Here is a 15,042-nt window from a genome sequence, read left to right on the forward strand (position 1 = left end):
AAGTAAATATTATGTATCCTTGCTTACAGTTTCATGCTGCCTTAAGCAATTTGTTTGTCATTTTAATGTGCCTTTTCTAAAACATCCACAACTTTGGGGAAATGTTTTTCCAAAAGAACTATATAACAATACTTCTTCTATTACTGATTCATTTAACTCACTGAAAATAAGGACTTCTGTGCTCTGTTTGAGACTCAGATTCATAATACTCAACCAAATACATTATTTCCTGTACTTGGAGGCCAGAACAATAGGTAGAAGAGTATACCTCTTGGGCTGATCTTGATGTCTGAAACCCAATGAGTAATGAGTGTATCCTTTATCTCCTGAATTCACAGCTGTTGATATCTGCTTCTGCCTTGGGTAAAGTACAGGTTTTCTCCATGTGTCTCATTCTGGGGCCCATTCCAGAGAGGCAGCAGCTCCCTGGGGCATGTTTTTCTCATGATAGAAGGTGGATGCTCCAGAAGGGCAAGCAGAAGTATACAATGCCCATACTTGGCATCCGCCACTCTTGCCCATGTTCCATTGGCCAAAGCAAGTTTCATGCCTAAGGCCAACTTTAGTGGAGAAAGGATGCTCCCCCTATGGCGAGAGGGGAGAGAAAAAAGAGAATATTTACTAAAAGTCATCCAATCTACCATAGTATCCAACTCTTGACTAAGTTGTGATTCCAGAATCTCATTTTATAAGTAAATTATTTGGCAATTAAATTAAATTTTCTTCCAAAAACAATATTATTAACACAAGGTTTTTGAATTAATTCTCAAGCCAGCAACTTTGTTTCTGAACAATAGAACAATAATAGAACTTAAACACCTTTATTTAACTGTATTTTTATAGGACAGAATATATTAGGACTTCCAACTTGAGATTCTCCTGCATCCCCACATTCAGATAAGGCATTCACCTTCTCTCCACTGTCTTCCCAGCTTTAAGCCACCAATGTAGCTGTGAGGAAAGGGCTTCTTCTCACATAATCCTCTAGAGACATGTCTCTGTATTGTGAACATATTCCCACAGCTCTTTTCTCTTCTTTCCTACGTCCTGGAGATTGAATTAACTGCTTCCTTTTCTAACGCCACTAATTTTCTTCTTGGACTCTTGGAAAAGAGAACTCGGGCTCAAGAATTTTGCCCCTGCTTTCCTGTCCTTTGGGAATTCAGCCTTTGCAAAGCTTTTCTGGAGATGTTTATTGCTGTTAGAGACAATTGGAACCATTCTACAAACAAGCTGTTTCTTCTACGTGCCCTTTAGCTCTTGGTGTTCAGAAGATCCTACAGGGAGGCTAGCCACCATGGTCTGATGGGGAGCTCAGGATAAATCAGATTTCAGAGGACCCAAGAATTTGCCTGAAATTACATGTGGAACTTTCTGTTTGTATTTGTTTCCCTAGGTCAGTAGCTTTCAGTAGAATATAAGAGAGGTCCTTAATCCAGTTGGAACCTAACTAGCACTGTGAGCAGCAGTCCCATTAATATCATGATTATGCAGACCTCTTAAGTGGAAGAGGTCTTCCATTAACCGTAATAACATGAAGTCTGTAAATTACATAGATGACTGGAATGCGTAGACATTTCGTATACCCAGTTCACTTTAGGATGGAGAAGCCCTGCCACATGTGAGCTCCTGGGGCAATGAAGAGGTCTTACTCATCATTAATTAGTGCTTGCCACCTGCTAGGCACCCAGCAGGAGGTGTTGATGGAAGGAGAGGAAGAGGATTTGAGGAACAAGATTACCTGAGGTAGGGGTGGAAATGAGACTAAGATTAGGGACACATTCGGACTAATTTAGGTATGGACAGTTTGGGAATAGAGATTGTTGCTACCTCAAAGATTTTCCTTTCTCTCCTTTCACCTTCTACCTTAGTAGCCCAGCCAAACTGCCCAAACCACTTGACCAGGACCGGGAGCCTATTAAGTGCAGCCACCGGCTCATTCACTTTTGGTAACTCTACACTTAAGCTGTCCGTGTGGAATAGTTTAGTGACTTAAACCAAATCTACTGGTCTCCTGGGAGAGCTACTGATAGCCATGTGGCACCTTGATATGAATGAGAAGGAAGACATCCCTGTCTCTGCATGATGTAGCCTTGGGGCAGGGTAAGAAGTTACATTGAAGTCTCCGACTATAGCACTAAGTTTGCTAGCACTATAAGTATTACTAAATAAAGTTATATGCATACTTTAATGGCTTAGAGAGAAATTCTGGGCAAGAAACAGTCCATAGGCACCTAAAGGGTCTTCTTCTGAGGGACATTTTATACATTAGGGATATATATGAGTACTGTCTCTATGTTAGTTAGTGTCCCTTTAAATAAATATTCATTCCCAGTCTAGATGTGCTTAACACATGGTAGTGAATAAAGGGATAACTCTGTAAGTACATTATTTACATTGATATGTTCTATATCAACCAATTATTTTTTCTTTATTACAGAAGTGTTTGACATTTAACCCAGCCAAAAGAATATCTGCCTACAGCGCCCTGTCTCACCCATACTTCCAGGACCTGGAGAGGGGCAGAGAAAACCTGGATTCCCACCTGCCTCCCAGCCAGAACACCTCCGAGATGAATACAGCCTGAGGTCTCAGCAGCTGCCTTAAGCTGATCCTGCAGAGAACACCCTTGGTGGCTTCTGGGTCCCCCTGAGCAAGCCCTACAGAGCTGTGGAGGATTGCTGTCTGGAGGCCTTCCAGCTGCTGTCTTCTGGACAGGCTCTGCTTCTCCAAGGAAACCGCCTAGTTTACTGTTTTGAAATCAATGCAAGAGTGATTGCAGCTTTATGTTCATTTGTTTGTTTGTTTGTCTATTTGTTTCAAGAACCTGGAAAAATTCCAGAAGAAGAGAAGCTGCTGACCAATTGTGCTGCCATTTCATTTTTCTAACCTTGAATGCTGCCAGTGTGGAGTGGGTAATCCAGGCACAGCTGAGTTATGATGTAATCTCTCTGCAGCTGCCGGGCCTGATTTGGTACTTTTGAGTGTGTGTGTGTGTATATGTGTGAGTGTGAGAGAGAGAGATTCTGTGATCTCTTAAAGTGTTACTTTCTGTAAACCACAAGAATAATTGAATTTTAAAGACTCAAGGTGACCGGTAAATAACAGTCATTTGTTCACTGAAGGTGATTCACCAAAATGGTGTTCTCAAATTAGAAAGTAAAGCCCATGTCCTCAGCATTTCTTTTCTGGCCAAAAGCAGTAAATTTGCTAGCAGTAAAAGATGAAGTTTTATATACACAGCAAAAAGGATAAAAAATTCTAGTATATTTTAAGAGACGTGCATGCATTCTATTTAGTCTTCAAAATGCTGAATTTACTTATTGTAAGTCTGTTTTAACCTTCTATATGATAATCATGCTTCATTATTTCTTTTGGAAAATACCCTATAAGCTTTTTATTACTTGCTATAGATTTAGGGAGTGTACCTCAGATAGGTTAAAAAAATAGCCTTTATTTCCTAGTTTGAAATTCCTTTATTCCCTTTTCCTTTTTTTTTTTTTTTTTTTTTTTTTCTGGTTGTTGTTGTTGTCGCTGTTGTTTGGTTTTTGTTTGTAGGAATTTGTCAGAAATTCTTTCCTGTTTTGGTTCGGAGAGTAGTTCTCACTCTAACTAGAGACAGGAGTGCCCTTGAAATTTTCCTCATCTATTACACTGTACTTTCTGCCACACACTGCCTTGATGGCAAAGTATCCATCTTGTCTATCTCCCAGCACTTCTGAAATATATTGCTACCATTGTATAACTAATAACATTGCTTAAGCTGTTCCCATGCACCACCTGTTAGCTTGCTTTCAACGAACCTTTCATATTCATAAATTCGCAGTCTCAGATTATGGTTTATGGCCTCAATTCTGCAAACCTAACAGGGTCCCATATGTTCTCACTCTAATGCAGTCCTTCTACCTGGTGTTCACTTTTGTTACCTAAACAATGAGTAGGATCTTGTTTTGTTTTATCACCAGCACATAAATTGCTATAAACTGTTACTTTGTGTTTTCTATTTTTATAGAAGATACTGTCCGTGTCTTTATCTGAGGGTATGTCTTCAACCATGTTTTAGGGGTATATCACTCTATCAAATGATCTTTCTCCATCCCCCAGGCAGTGCTTGTTTCTAGTGCCTTGTGCCCACTCCTGCTCTCTACAGAGCCAGCCTGGCCTGGGCATTGTAAACAGCTTTTCATTTTTCTCCTACTGTTTTCTCTACAGTCCTTTATATTTCACACCATCTCTGCCTTATAAGTGGTTTAGTGCTCAGTTGGCTCTAGTAACCAGAAGACATAGAAAGTATCTTTTGGGAAATTTAGCCACCTGTGCTTTCTGACTCAAGTTCAGAGTGCATGTAACAGTTAGATCATGTTTAGAGTTAGGATTTTCAAAGAATGGTGTTGCGGCACTCAGAAAATAATTCAGACGGTATTTATGCATTATCAAGTTGTACTGAATTCTTTGCAGCTTAATATGTTATATGACTATCTTGAACAAGAGAAAAAACTAGATGTTTCTCCTGAAGAGCTTTTGGGGTTAGGAACTATTCTTTTTTAATTGCTATATTGTTTAACATTGTTCTAATTGAGTAGCTTAAGGAACAGGAAATTGTTTTCTAAAGGAAGATAATAAAGAAGATGGGCCATACACTTGTTTTCTACTTTCTACTTTCGTTGTGACAACATTGATTACGTGTTGTCAGTACTATAAATGCTTGAGATATAATGAATCCATGGCATTCAAGGTCACAGCATTCAAGGTCAGGTCTACTCGAAGTCTCACATGGAAAAGTGAGTTCTGCCTTTCCTTTGATTGAGGGTCAGAATACAAAGACATGTTTGCTGGGGCCTAGAAATTGAATTTTAAAACTCACTGCACTGATTCATCCTGAGCTTTTTGGTTAGTCTTCATGGCTAGAGTGAACATAGCTTTAGTTTTTGCTGTTGTAAAAGTGTTTTCATAAGTTCACTCAAGAAAAATGCAGCTGTTCTGAACTGGAATTTTTCAGCATTCTTTAGAATTTTAAATGAGTAGAGAGCTCAACTTTTATTTCTAGCATCTGCTTTTGTCTCATTTCTAAGCAGTGCTTGTAAAAAAAAAATTAATGCACCAACATTCTGGCATTCAATTGTTGGTAAATTATCTTCTGATGACACAGAATGAAAGGGCATCTCTCAGCCTGTCTGAACTTTGTAAGAATCTGTCCCCAGCTCTTGCATCGTTGTAGTTATTGCCTTTGAGCAAATACTCTCTTGATTTATGTATTTTGGGTCCAGATTTGCCATTTCTGAAATCCAGATCCAACACAATTTGCCATTAGGGCATTTTGAAGCGGATAGTAGAGTAAGAACTTAGTGACTACAGCTTATTCTTCTGTAACATATGGTTTCAAACATCTTTGCCAAAAGCTAGGCAGTAGTTAACTGAAAAGGGCATATTGCCCCAAGGTTACACTGAAGCAGCTCATAACAAGTAAAAATATTGTGACAGATTTGAAATCATGTTTGAATTTCACAGTAGGACCAGTACAAGGATGTGCCTGCTAGTTTCTGTTTGATGTTTGGTTCTGGTGGCCCAGACATTTTGGAAACTGTTGCATAGGGTGGAGTCAAAACAACCTACATATAAAAAGGAAAACAGAAAAACCTGTCCATTTAGCTTTCATATGAAATCCCATGGCAAAGGGTAATTAAAAGGACCTAATCTTAAAAACACTATTTCCAAGCATAAGAACCCAATGGGTTGGAGCCTCCCACTTTGTCCCTTCTTTGAAGTGAATGGGAACTCAAAGTGCAAAGAACCTGTTTTGGAAGAAAGCTTGGGGCCATTTCAGCCCCCTGTATTCTCATGATTTTCTCTTAGGAAGCACACACTGTGAATGTTAATTTAACCCCAGGTGACTTCTAAAAATAGTTCAAAATTATTCACCTAAGAATAGAATCTCAACGTTGTGTTAAATAAAAATGAAAGCTTTAGAATGCACAAGATGTTCCTATCTCAAAGAAAGCATGTTTCTTTTCTATAGAGAAATTTATAGTTTGACTCCAGAATGTGGTACTCTCCATCTTGATGAGAAAATTGTTAAACAGTACCAAACATTTTGAATTTTAAATTATGCATTTAAAGTGAGTGTTTAAGAAACTCTGGCTGCTTTCTTTAAAAGTGGTGCCTATTAAAGTCAGTAATGGCAATTATTGTTCCATTGTGGAAATTAAATTACTAAGCTTCCTAATATCATAAACATATTAAAATTCTGTCTTAAAAATTGCTTTTCTTTTAAGTGACAATTTCACTATTCTTATGATAAGCACATGAGAGTGTCTCACATTTTCCAAAAGCAGGCTTTAATTGTGTAATTGGATCTAGGAAAAAATAATGTTAAAAGTTAACATGCCACCGTAATTACTTAATTATGTTAGTATAGAAACTACAGAATATTTACCTTGGAGAGAAAATATTTGAATATTATTATAAACTCTTAGATATTTATATAATTCAAGAGAATGCATGTTTCACATTGTGACAGAAAAAGGTGTTATACAATTTCTAAGGCTTTAAAAATTATAAAACGGTGGGCAAAAGATAGAGGAAATTCTGGAGAAAATGAAAGTATTTAAAGGGTAGTTTCAAAGCTATATATTTTTGAAGGATATATTCTTTATGAACAAATATAAGAATTTATACTAAGATCATCTGGCAACTGTGGGATTAATATGGTCAAAAACAAATTTTATGAAGAAACTGTTCCAAGCAAACGAAATCATCTGTACTTTTTTTCTCATTTCAAGGGAAGAGGCAGCCACATGAAGCAATACTTCTTACACATGCCTAAGAATGTTCACTGAAAAAATAAAAATAAATTTTTAAAAGGCATGTGTTTCCTATGCCACCAATACTTTTGAAAAATTGTGAACATACTACCCAAAACCATTGATCATGTCCTTTAAGTACATTTGGGTATATAATTAGGAAGATATTTACATGTTCCTACTCCACAGTGGAAAAACTTATTGAGGCTACCAAAGCCTGCCAAGAAATGTAAGTCCTCAGAATAATTATAAATGCTGTTTTCCTCAAAAGCATGAGAAACTAGCATTTTCATTTTTTACTGGCTTCCTTTCTGTATCAATGCAATTCATAACCCAAATTTAATACATAACTATATCTCAAGCATTTCTATCTTGTACTTTTTCAGAAAATAAACCAAAAATAGTCCTTTGGCCTCTCTATCTCCTGACCTTTGTAAGCAACAGATATGTAGAAATAGAAGGGATCCAATTTGTAAATGTTTTTTCTCGACTAGTCTTTCTGGGGATTTTTGTTTATTTTCTCAGTGAAGTACCAATCAGCTCTTCAAAATGTTTTCTATGTCTTAGCATTCCGAGGAAGTTATAACATTTAGATAAATGAGTAAAAGTGGATTTCCTTCAACATATTGTTTGTTACCTTGTCTAGCCTTAGGAAGAAAACAAGAACCACCTGAAAATAAATACAGGCTCTTTTCAAGCATCTATTGAAATACTATTACAGTAATTTGAAGTTAATATGGTAGGAAAGGAAAGTGGCTTTCTTGCACAAGTCTTTCTAAAAATTTACACTGTCCTAAGAGATGAGCTTTCTTGTTTTATTCCAGTATATTCCACAAGATGCCACTTTTAGAGAAAAACAAATTCAATGAAGACTAAAGAGCTACTTCTAAAAGAGATTTCATTCTAACTTTATTTTTCTGCACATATTTAACTCTTTCCTAGCATTTGTTTTTTGGGATAGTCTTTATAATGTTCTGTAACTTCATTATTTTACTTATTATCTAGGTTCTGAACAATTGTCTGCAAATCAATTGTGCTTAAGGATGGTTAATACACTCATTTTGACCATTTAAGTAAAGAAAGCCTGGTTATGTCATTTAGTCAAGAAACATTTTTTGAGGCGCCTAATTACCTTACTTTTCTAAAGTAAAATAGGCTTTCTCACTAAAAAGGCAGCCCTCATCTGTGAACAGGGTAGTTTCATTAGAAGTATAAAACTCCTTTGGTGGCCCCAGTTATAACATTCATACCCTCTCTGCTGCTTTCATATTCCCTAGCATGGTGGCCTTTCAACACTGATTAAATTTTAAAATCCTAATTTAAAGATCAGGTGAGCAAAATAAATAACACATCAGTAACTCGGTAGACAAAACTTTTGTCTGAAGAATTGCTATATTGAAACAGAGCCCTAAAATACCAAAAGACCTTGCGATTTTTTTACATTTGTGTAATCATAAATGTAAATTCATAAGAAGCTCTAATTTAAAAAAAAATCTAAATATGAGCATAACAACTTAGGAGTGTGTCTACTTAAGTATTTTCTTCACTTTTGAAGTTTTTTGGCAACTTTATACAGAGATTTGTTTAAATTCACAAGTCTACTTAAGGACTCCTTATCCGCCAGATGATTAAGTTAATTTTAGAAGTCACCTTCCTCACTACAGTGTTACTTGAAATTTACTAAGGAAGGACATTGCAGTGTTTTTCAGTTTCCTTAGCACAGCACCACAGAAAGCAGATTATTCCTTCTGAGTGGCAGACACTCGACGGTGCCTGCCCAACTTTCCTCCAGAGTGGCAAGCAGACGAGTCTCAGTAATTCATACTGAACCAAAGTGCCACATACACTAGAGGCAGTCAGAAGATCACAGAGAAATCCCCCTGCCTCATTTGCCCTTCTGCTCCCAAGAACTAGAGTCCAGTTAAAGCCTCTATATGAAAGGCCGAATTTCACCCCCGGGTTTGTTATCAGTGGCTAGTCTTAACTCTATTTGCTCGTGTTCAAAACTTGACTCCCACTTGAAAGCCTTCTGGGTGCGCTGCCTCGTGGCCCCGCCCCTTTGGCAGGAGAGTGTCAGTGGGCATGGCCGTCTGGGGCCCCGCCTCCCGCTCACCTACTGGTGTCTGAAACGATGTGCGGCTCTGCGGGCTGCTGTCCGAGGTCAGAGTGCCCTGCTGCTGTCTCAGAGGCACCTGTTCTGCAAATCTTAGGAAGAAAAATGTCCCTAGAAGCAAACGGGTGTCTTCTGTGCATGTACAACACAATTCTCCGAAAGTTCGGGTAAAAAGAGATGCTGTAGCAGCTGCTCTGTCCGAAGCTGTCTACGCCGCATCTCTCAGGCGCTAAGCTCAGTTTTTGTTTTTTTTAAGAAAAGATGTATACTTGCAGGAAATGTTTTTTTTATTTTTTTATTTTCCATCATTCTACATATGTGATAGTGAAAGATATGCCTGGAAAAGTTTTTTTTTTTAAAGATGTTTATTTTCTGCTTTGTTTTCAGTTGGCAAAAGCTCCTAATTCTTTACCTATCAGTTTCTTTTATTTTCTTTGTCAGGTAATTAAAGGTATGTAAACATATTATCTCATGTAGCAGGGGATTTTCATGTTGAGAGGAATCTTCTGTGTGGCTTTGGTCACACAACGCTTTCTCAATTTTAGGAGTTTGGATTGTCAAATGTAGGTTTTTCTCAAAGGGGACATATAACTGTACAGATTGACTGCCAAGAACTATGACTGTAGCACTAATCAGCAAACGTCAAGCCACACAACTATTTAATTTCTAACTCTGTGGTTCCTAGCCAAATTCCGTTGATGTGCTTAGGTTAAAGTTCTGAAGATACCCGTTGTACCCTTACTTGAAAGTTTCTAATCTTAAGTTTTATGAAATGCAATAATATGTATCAGCTAGCAATATTTCTGTGATCACCAGCAACTCTCAGTTTGACCTTAAAGTCTGAATAATGAAACAGATTCCAGCGGTAGTACATTTCTTGAACCTCCCAGTGCATGGTATATCTTTTCATTCTGATATTGTATTTGCCACAATATATACATGTATCTCATAGCTCCTTTTTATTCATTTGTTTTCCTATTACCTGTAGTAAATATATTAGTTAGTACATGGAATTTATAGCATCAGCTACCCCCAGGAACAGCACCTCACAGGTGGAGAATATTTTTCAAGTTGTTCTACATTTGCATAAATTATTTCTATTATTATTCATGTATATTATTTATTTCTGAATCACACTAGTCCTGTGAAAGTACAACTGAAGGCAGAAAGTGTTGGGATTTGCATTTAACGTTCATTGTCATGGTCTTGATGGAGCTAAGAAAGTGAAAATTAGGCTAAGCCCCCAAATAAGCTGCATGCATTTTTAACATTATTGGTAGGTTTGAATCTATAGATGTAGTATTTTGGGTATCTAGTTGTTTTATCATTAAGTAAAGGAATTAAAGTAAAGTACTTTGTAGTTGTTTTTATTAAGTATGCATATAGTAGAGTGTGAAAATACAGCAAAAATAAAAACTAAAGGTAGAAAAGCATTTCAGATATGTCTTAATTTAGGACTGTGCCAGGTGGCTCTCGGAGTACATGCCAGGGCAGAGAGTAGTGCCTAGGTGGTGCCTCCTCTTGTCTGGCCTCATGAAGAAGCTTCCTTCACATGATTTGTGCCCTCGTAGGTGTCATGTGCAGTAGTGGGAACAGGCAGTACTGTTGAGAGGAGAGCAGTGTGAGAGTTTTTCTGTAGAAGCAGAACTGTCAGCTTGTGCCTTGAGGCTTCCAGAATGTGTCAGATGGAGAAGTCCAAGTTTCCATGCTTCAGGCAACTTGGCTGTGTACAGAAGCAATCCAGCCTGGTAATAAAAAGCAAGGATTGCCTGTATAATAACTGACAAAGTTATTATAACAACCAACAATTCCCAACACCTCAAAAGCTTGTTGCATTTTTTGGGTGTTTGAGGTTTTGATCTGAAGGTTAAAGGGCAAGTGTTTGCTATAGAAAAGCAGTATGTGTTAAGAAAAGAACAATATTGGTTCCCATAGAGTGCAAATTAGAACTAGAGAGTTTTATAGGATTATCATAGTGAGATGTGTTAAAGTAGGTTTTCACTGTAAAATGTATTAGTGTTTCTGCATTGCCATAGGGCCTGGTTAAAGCTTTCTACTAGGTTTCAGGAACCTTACTGTGTCACATACAGTAAGCTTTTTTCCTTCTGACTTATGATAGAAAGTGTTTTGAAAGTAAAAAAAAAAAGAATCTTAATTTGGAAATTTTGACTTGTTAATTTCTGTGTTTGAAATCACAGTTCTAGAAATGTAGAAATTATGTGTATCAGATACTAATCTAGGCCGTGTAAACCAGCCCAAGATGACCAACATCCCCACACCTCTGCATCCCTGTCCCCTCCATCTCTTTCTCTCTACCACTAAAGTGCTCCCTGCCACCATCCTGGCCTGTCCACATGGTGCTCTCCATCCTCCTCCACACCAAGGATCACAGCTGTGCCTGTCTAGGCCTGGCCACCACTCCCAACTTGACCTTTGGCTAGCCGGGTTCATCAAGAGATGGTTCCTGATGCTGGACACAGACTTTGCTCATGGCGCCCATTAGAAATGCCTCTAGCATCTTTGTATGCATCTTGATTTTTAAACCAAGTCATTGTACAGAACATTCAGTTTTGGCTGTGGTACCAAGAGAAAAACTAAACAAAAATATAAACCACATTCCAGGCTGCTGTTTTCTCTCCATCTACAGGCCATACTTTTACTGTATTTCTTCATACTTGAAACTCATTCTGCTATTTTCATATCAGGGTACAGACTTATAAGGGTGCATGTTCCTTAAAGGTGCATAATTATTCTCATTCCGTTTGCTTATATTGCTACAGAATGCTCTGTTTTGGTGCTTTGAGTTCTGCAGACCCAAGAAGCAGTGTGGAAATTCACTGCCTGGAACACAGTCTTATAAGAATGTTGGCAGGTGACTTGGTATCAGATGTTGCTTCTTCTCTTTTATCTGTGCACAAGATTGAGAGTTACCACACTGACCTGTCAGGTCCACCCTGTGGGTACAGCACAGCTCTCTGAAAGCAAGGACCTTCCTACCTATTCTAACGTTTTTGCCCTCTGAGAAAAATGGCCTCAGGTATAGACGTAGCAAGAGTGGTAGGGCTGTCTCACTCTAGCAACCATCCCTCCATTCCACACAGAAAGCCCTCTTGAAGCAAAAGAATAAGAAAGAAAGAAAGCTTATCTCTAAGGCTACTGTCTTTAGAGTGCTCTGAGCTAAATGTTCTTGCTCCCTTCCCAAGAGGCGAATGAAAATACAGGCCAGTTTATCTAGACCCTTCTCATCTGAGGGGAAGAATAGAAAAGGAGGTAAATATGTAATGTAAAATATGTCAATCAAGGACCACCAAAACTTTTGTTACTTACCCTATCATTAAAAATGTGTTTTTAAAGTAGCTCAAGTAAGGGATGCTTTATGACCCTGGGTTTCTGAAGTCGATAGCCATTCTTGCCTGCCCCTTACTCTGATTTATTGGGAGAGGGAGAACTGCAGTAGTGTTTCTGTTGCAGTGGCAAAGGTAACATGTCAGAAAATTCAGAGGGCTGCATACCAATAATCCTTTGGAAACTGGATGTCTTACTGGGTGCTAGAATGCAAATTTAGGTATTTATTGTCAGATGGTAAAATTCATTGTTGTTTTCAAAAATTGGTGTTGAAATATCATCCAATGTGTTCACTTACGTGAAAGTTAAATTGAATGAAACAAAAAGAGAAAATAGTTTGTATTTTGTCATGCCTTTTGTAATTCTTACAATAAAAATATTGGTAGCAAATAAAAATAATAAATAATTTTAAACTGCTTTCTGGAGATGAATTACTCTCCTGGATGTTTTCTTTTTCACTTGAATGTAAAGTGAGTATAACTGTAGTGAGTAACAGTTCACTAAATTGCAAGTTTTAACAGAATGGTTTTTCCTTTGTTTTTTTATGTTTTTGTTTTTCTTTTTTCTTTTTTGCTTCTTATTTGCAACCTGGCCATGTGGTAGAAATAATGTGTTTTAAACTTTTACATTAAGAGACTCCTTTTCAGGCTTCCAGTGTTTAAAAAGTAAATAGCAGCTAAGTGACCTCAGAACTCATTCAACAATTGGTTGGGCACAGTGGCTCATGCCCTTTTTTTTTTGAGACAGAGTCTCACTCTGTCGCCTAGGGTGGAGTGCAGTGGCATGATCTTGGCTCACTGCAACTTCTGCCTCCCGGGTTCAAGTGATTCTCCTGCCTCACTCTCCTGAGTAGCTGGGATTATAGGCGCACACCACCATGCCCGGCTAGTTTTTGTAGTTTTAGTGGAGATGGGGTTTCACCATGTTGGTCTGCCTGATCTCGAACTCCTGATCTCATGATCCACTTGCCTTGGCCTCCTAAAGTGCCGGGATTAAAGCCATGAGCCATGGGCCGGGCGCAGTGGCTCACGCCTGTAATCCCAGCACTTTGGGAGGCCGAGGCAGGTGGATCACGAGGTCAAGAGATCAAGACCATTCTAGCCAACATGGTGAAACCCCGTCTCTACTAAATACAAAAAAAATTAGCCGGGTATGGTGGCACATGCCTGTAATCCAAGCTACTTGGGAGGCTGAGACAGGAGAATCGTTTGAAGCCAGGAGGCGGAGGTTGCGGTGAGCCGAGAATGCGCCATTGCACTCCAGCCTGGGTAACGAACAAAACTCTGTCTCAAAAAAAAAAAAAAAAAAAGCCATGAGCCTGACTGGGCACAGTGATTCACACACACCTGTAATCCCAGTACTTTGGGAGGCCAAAGCAGGCAGGTCACGAAGTCAGGAGTTCGAGACCAGCCTGGCCAACATGGTGAAACCATGTCTCTACTAAAAATACATTTAAAGTAGCCAGGTGTGGGACACTCCCCTGTAATCCCAGCTACTCAGGAGACTGAGGCAGGAGAATACTTGAACCTGGGAGGCAGCAATTGCAGTGAGCTGAGATTGTGCCACTGTACTCCCACCTGGGTGACAGAGTGAGACTCCGTCTCAAAAAAAAAAAAAAAAAAACCTCATTCAACAATCATGCATTGCTTAATGACTGGGATACAGTCAGAGAGATGTGTCATTAGGAGATTTCATCATTGTGAGAACATCATAGAGTGTATTTACACAAACTTAGGTGGCATAGCCTACTGTACTGCACACCTAGGCTAGATGCTATAGCCTGTGGCTCCTAGGCTACAAACCTGAATACTGTAGGCAAATTGTAATATACTTGTAAGTATTTGTGTATCTAAATATAGAAAAGGTACAGTCAAATTATGGTATAAAATATAAAAAATGGTACACCTGCATCAGGCACTTACCATGAACAGAGCTTTCAGGACTGGAAGTTTCTCTGGATAAGTCAGTGACTGGGAGTGAATGTGAAGACCTAGACCATTACACTACTGTAGACTTTATAAACACTGTACACCTAGGTAGGCCACACTAAATTTATTTTAAATTTTTTATTCCATAATAAACCTTGGCTTACTGTAAACTTTTTAGATTATAAACTTTAAGTTTTTTAACTTTTTGCCTTTTTTTTTTTGAGACAGGGTCTCACTCTGTCACCCAGGCTGGAGCACAGTGGCACGATCATGGCTCACTGCAGCCTCCACCTCCCAGGCTGAAGCTATCCTCCCACTTCAGTCCCCCGCCTCCAAGTAGCTGGGACTTCAAGGGCATGATTGACTCTTTTATAATAACACTTTATTTTTAAACACAAACACATTGCCCTCCTATACAAAAATAATTTATAAGTTTTTTTCTATTTTTAATTTTTTAAAAACTGTTTCATTAAAAACTAAGATGCAAACACGCATATTAGCCTAGGCCTACACAGGGTCAGGGTTATCAATATTAATATCTTCTACCTCCATATCTTGTCCCATGGGAAGGACTTCAGGGGCAATAACACACATAGAGCTGTCATCTCCTATGATAGTGCCTTCTGAAATAACCTCCTGAAGGACCTGCCTCGGGCTGTTTTGCAGCTAACTTTCTTTTTTTGAGACAGAGTTTTGCTCTTGTTGCCCATGCTGGAGCACAATGGCACGATCTCAGCTCATCACAACCTCCACCTCCCAGGTTCAAGAGATTCTCCTGCTTTAGCCTCCAGAGTAGCTGGGATTACAGGCATGTGCCAGCACGCCCTACTAATTCTGTATTTTTAGTAGAGATGGG

The 15,042-nt window shown here is 38.6% G+C and overlaps 1 protein-coding gene across 5 annotated transcripts in view; it reads left to right on the plus strand.

The window, feature by feature from the left end:
• CDK6 (cyclin dependent kinase 6) overlaps positions 1 to 12,675 on the plus strand; it is a 235,773-nt gene extending 223,098 nt beyond the window's left edge. For all 5 annotated transcript variants that reach the window (XR_013523944.1, XM_009002454.5, XM_078342757.1 and 2 more), the window contains one exon: positions 2,441 to 12,675. Coding sequence is in view for 4 of the 5 variants with exons in the window: in XM_009002454.5 (XP_009000702.1) it covers positions 2,441 to 2,587 (147 nt within the window). In the remaining variant the exon portion in view is untranslated. The remainder of the gene's footprint in view (positions 1 to 2,440) is intronic.
• Positions 12,676 to 15,042: the final 2,367 nt, after the last annotated feature.

The sequence above is a fragment of the Callithrix jacchus genome, chromosome 11 (genome assembly GCF_049354715.1).
Source record: "Callithrix jacchus isolate 240 chromosome 11, calJac240_pri, whole genome shotgun sequence".
In the NCBI taxonomy this organism is placed as follows: domain Eukaryota; kingdom Metazoa; phylum Chordata; class Mammalia; order Primates; family Cebidae; genus Callithrix; species Callithrix jacchus.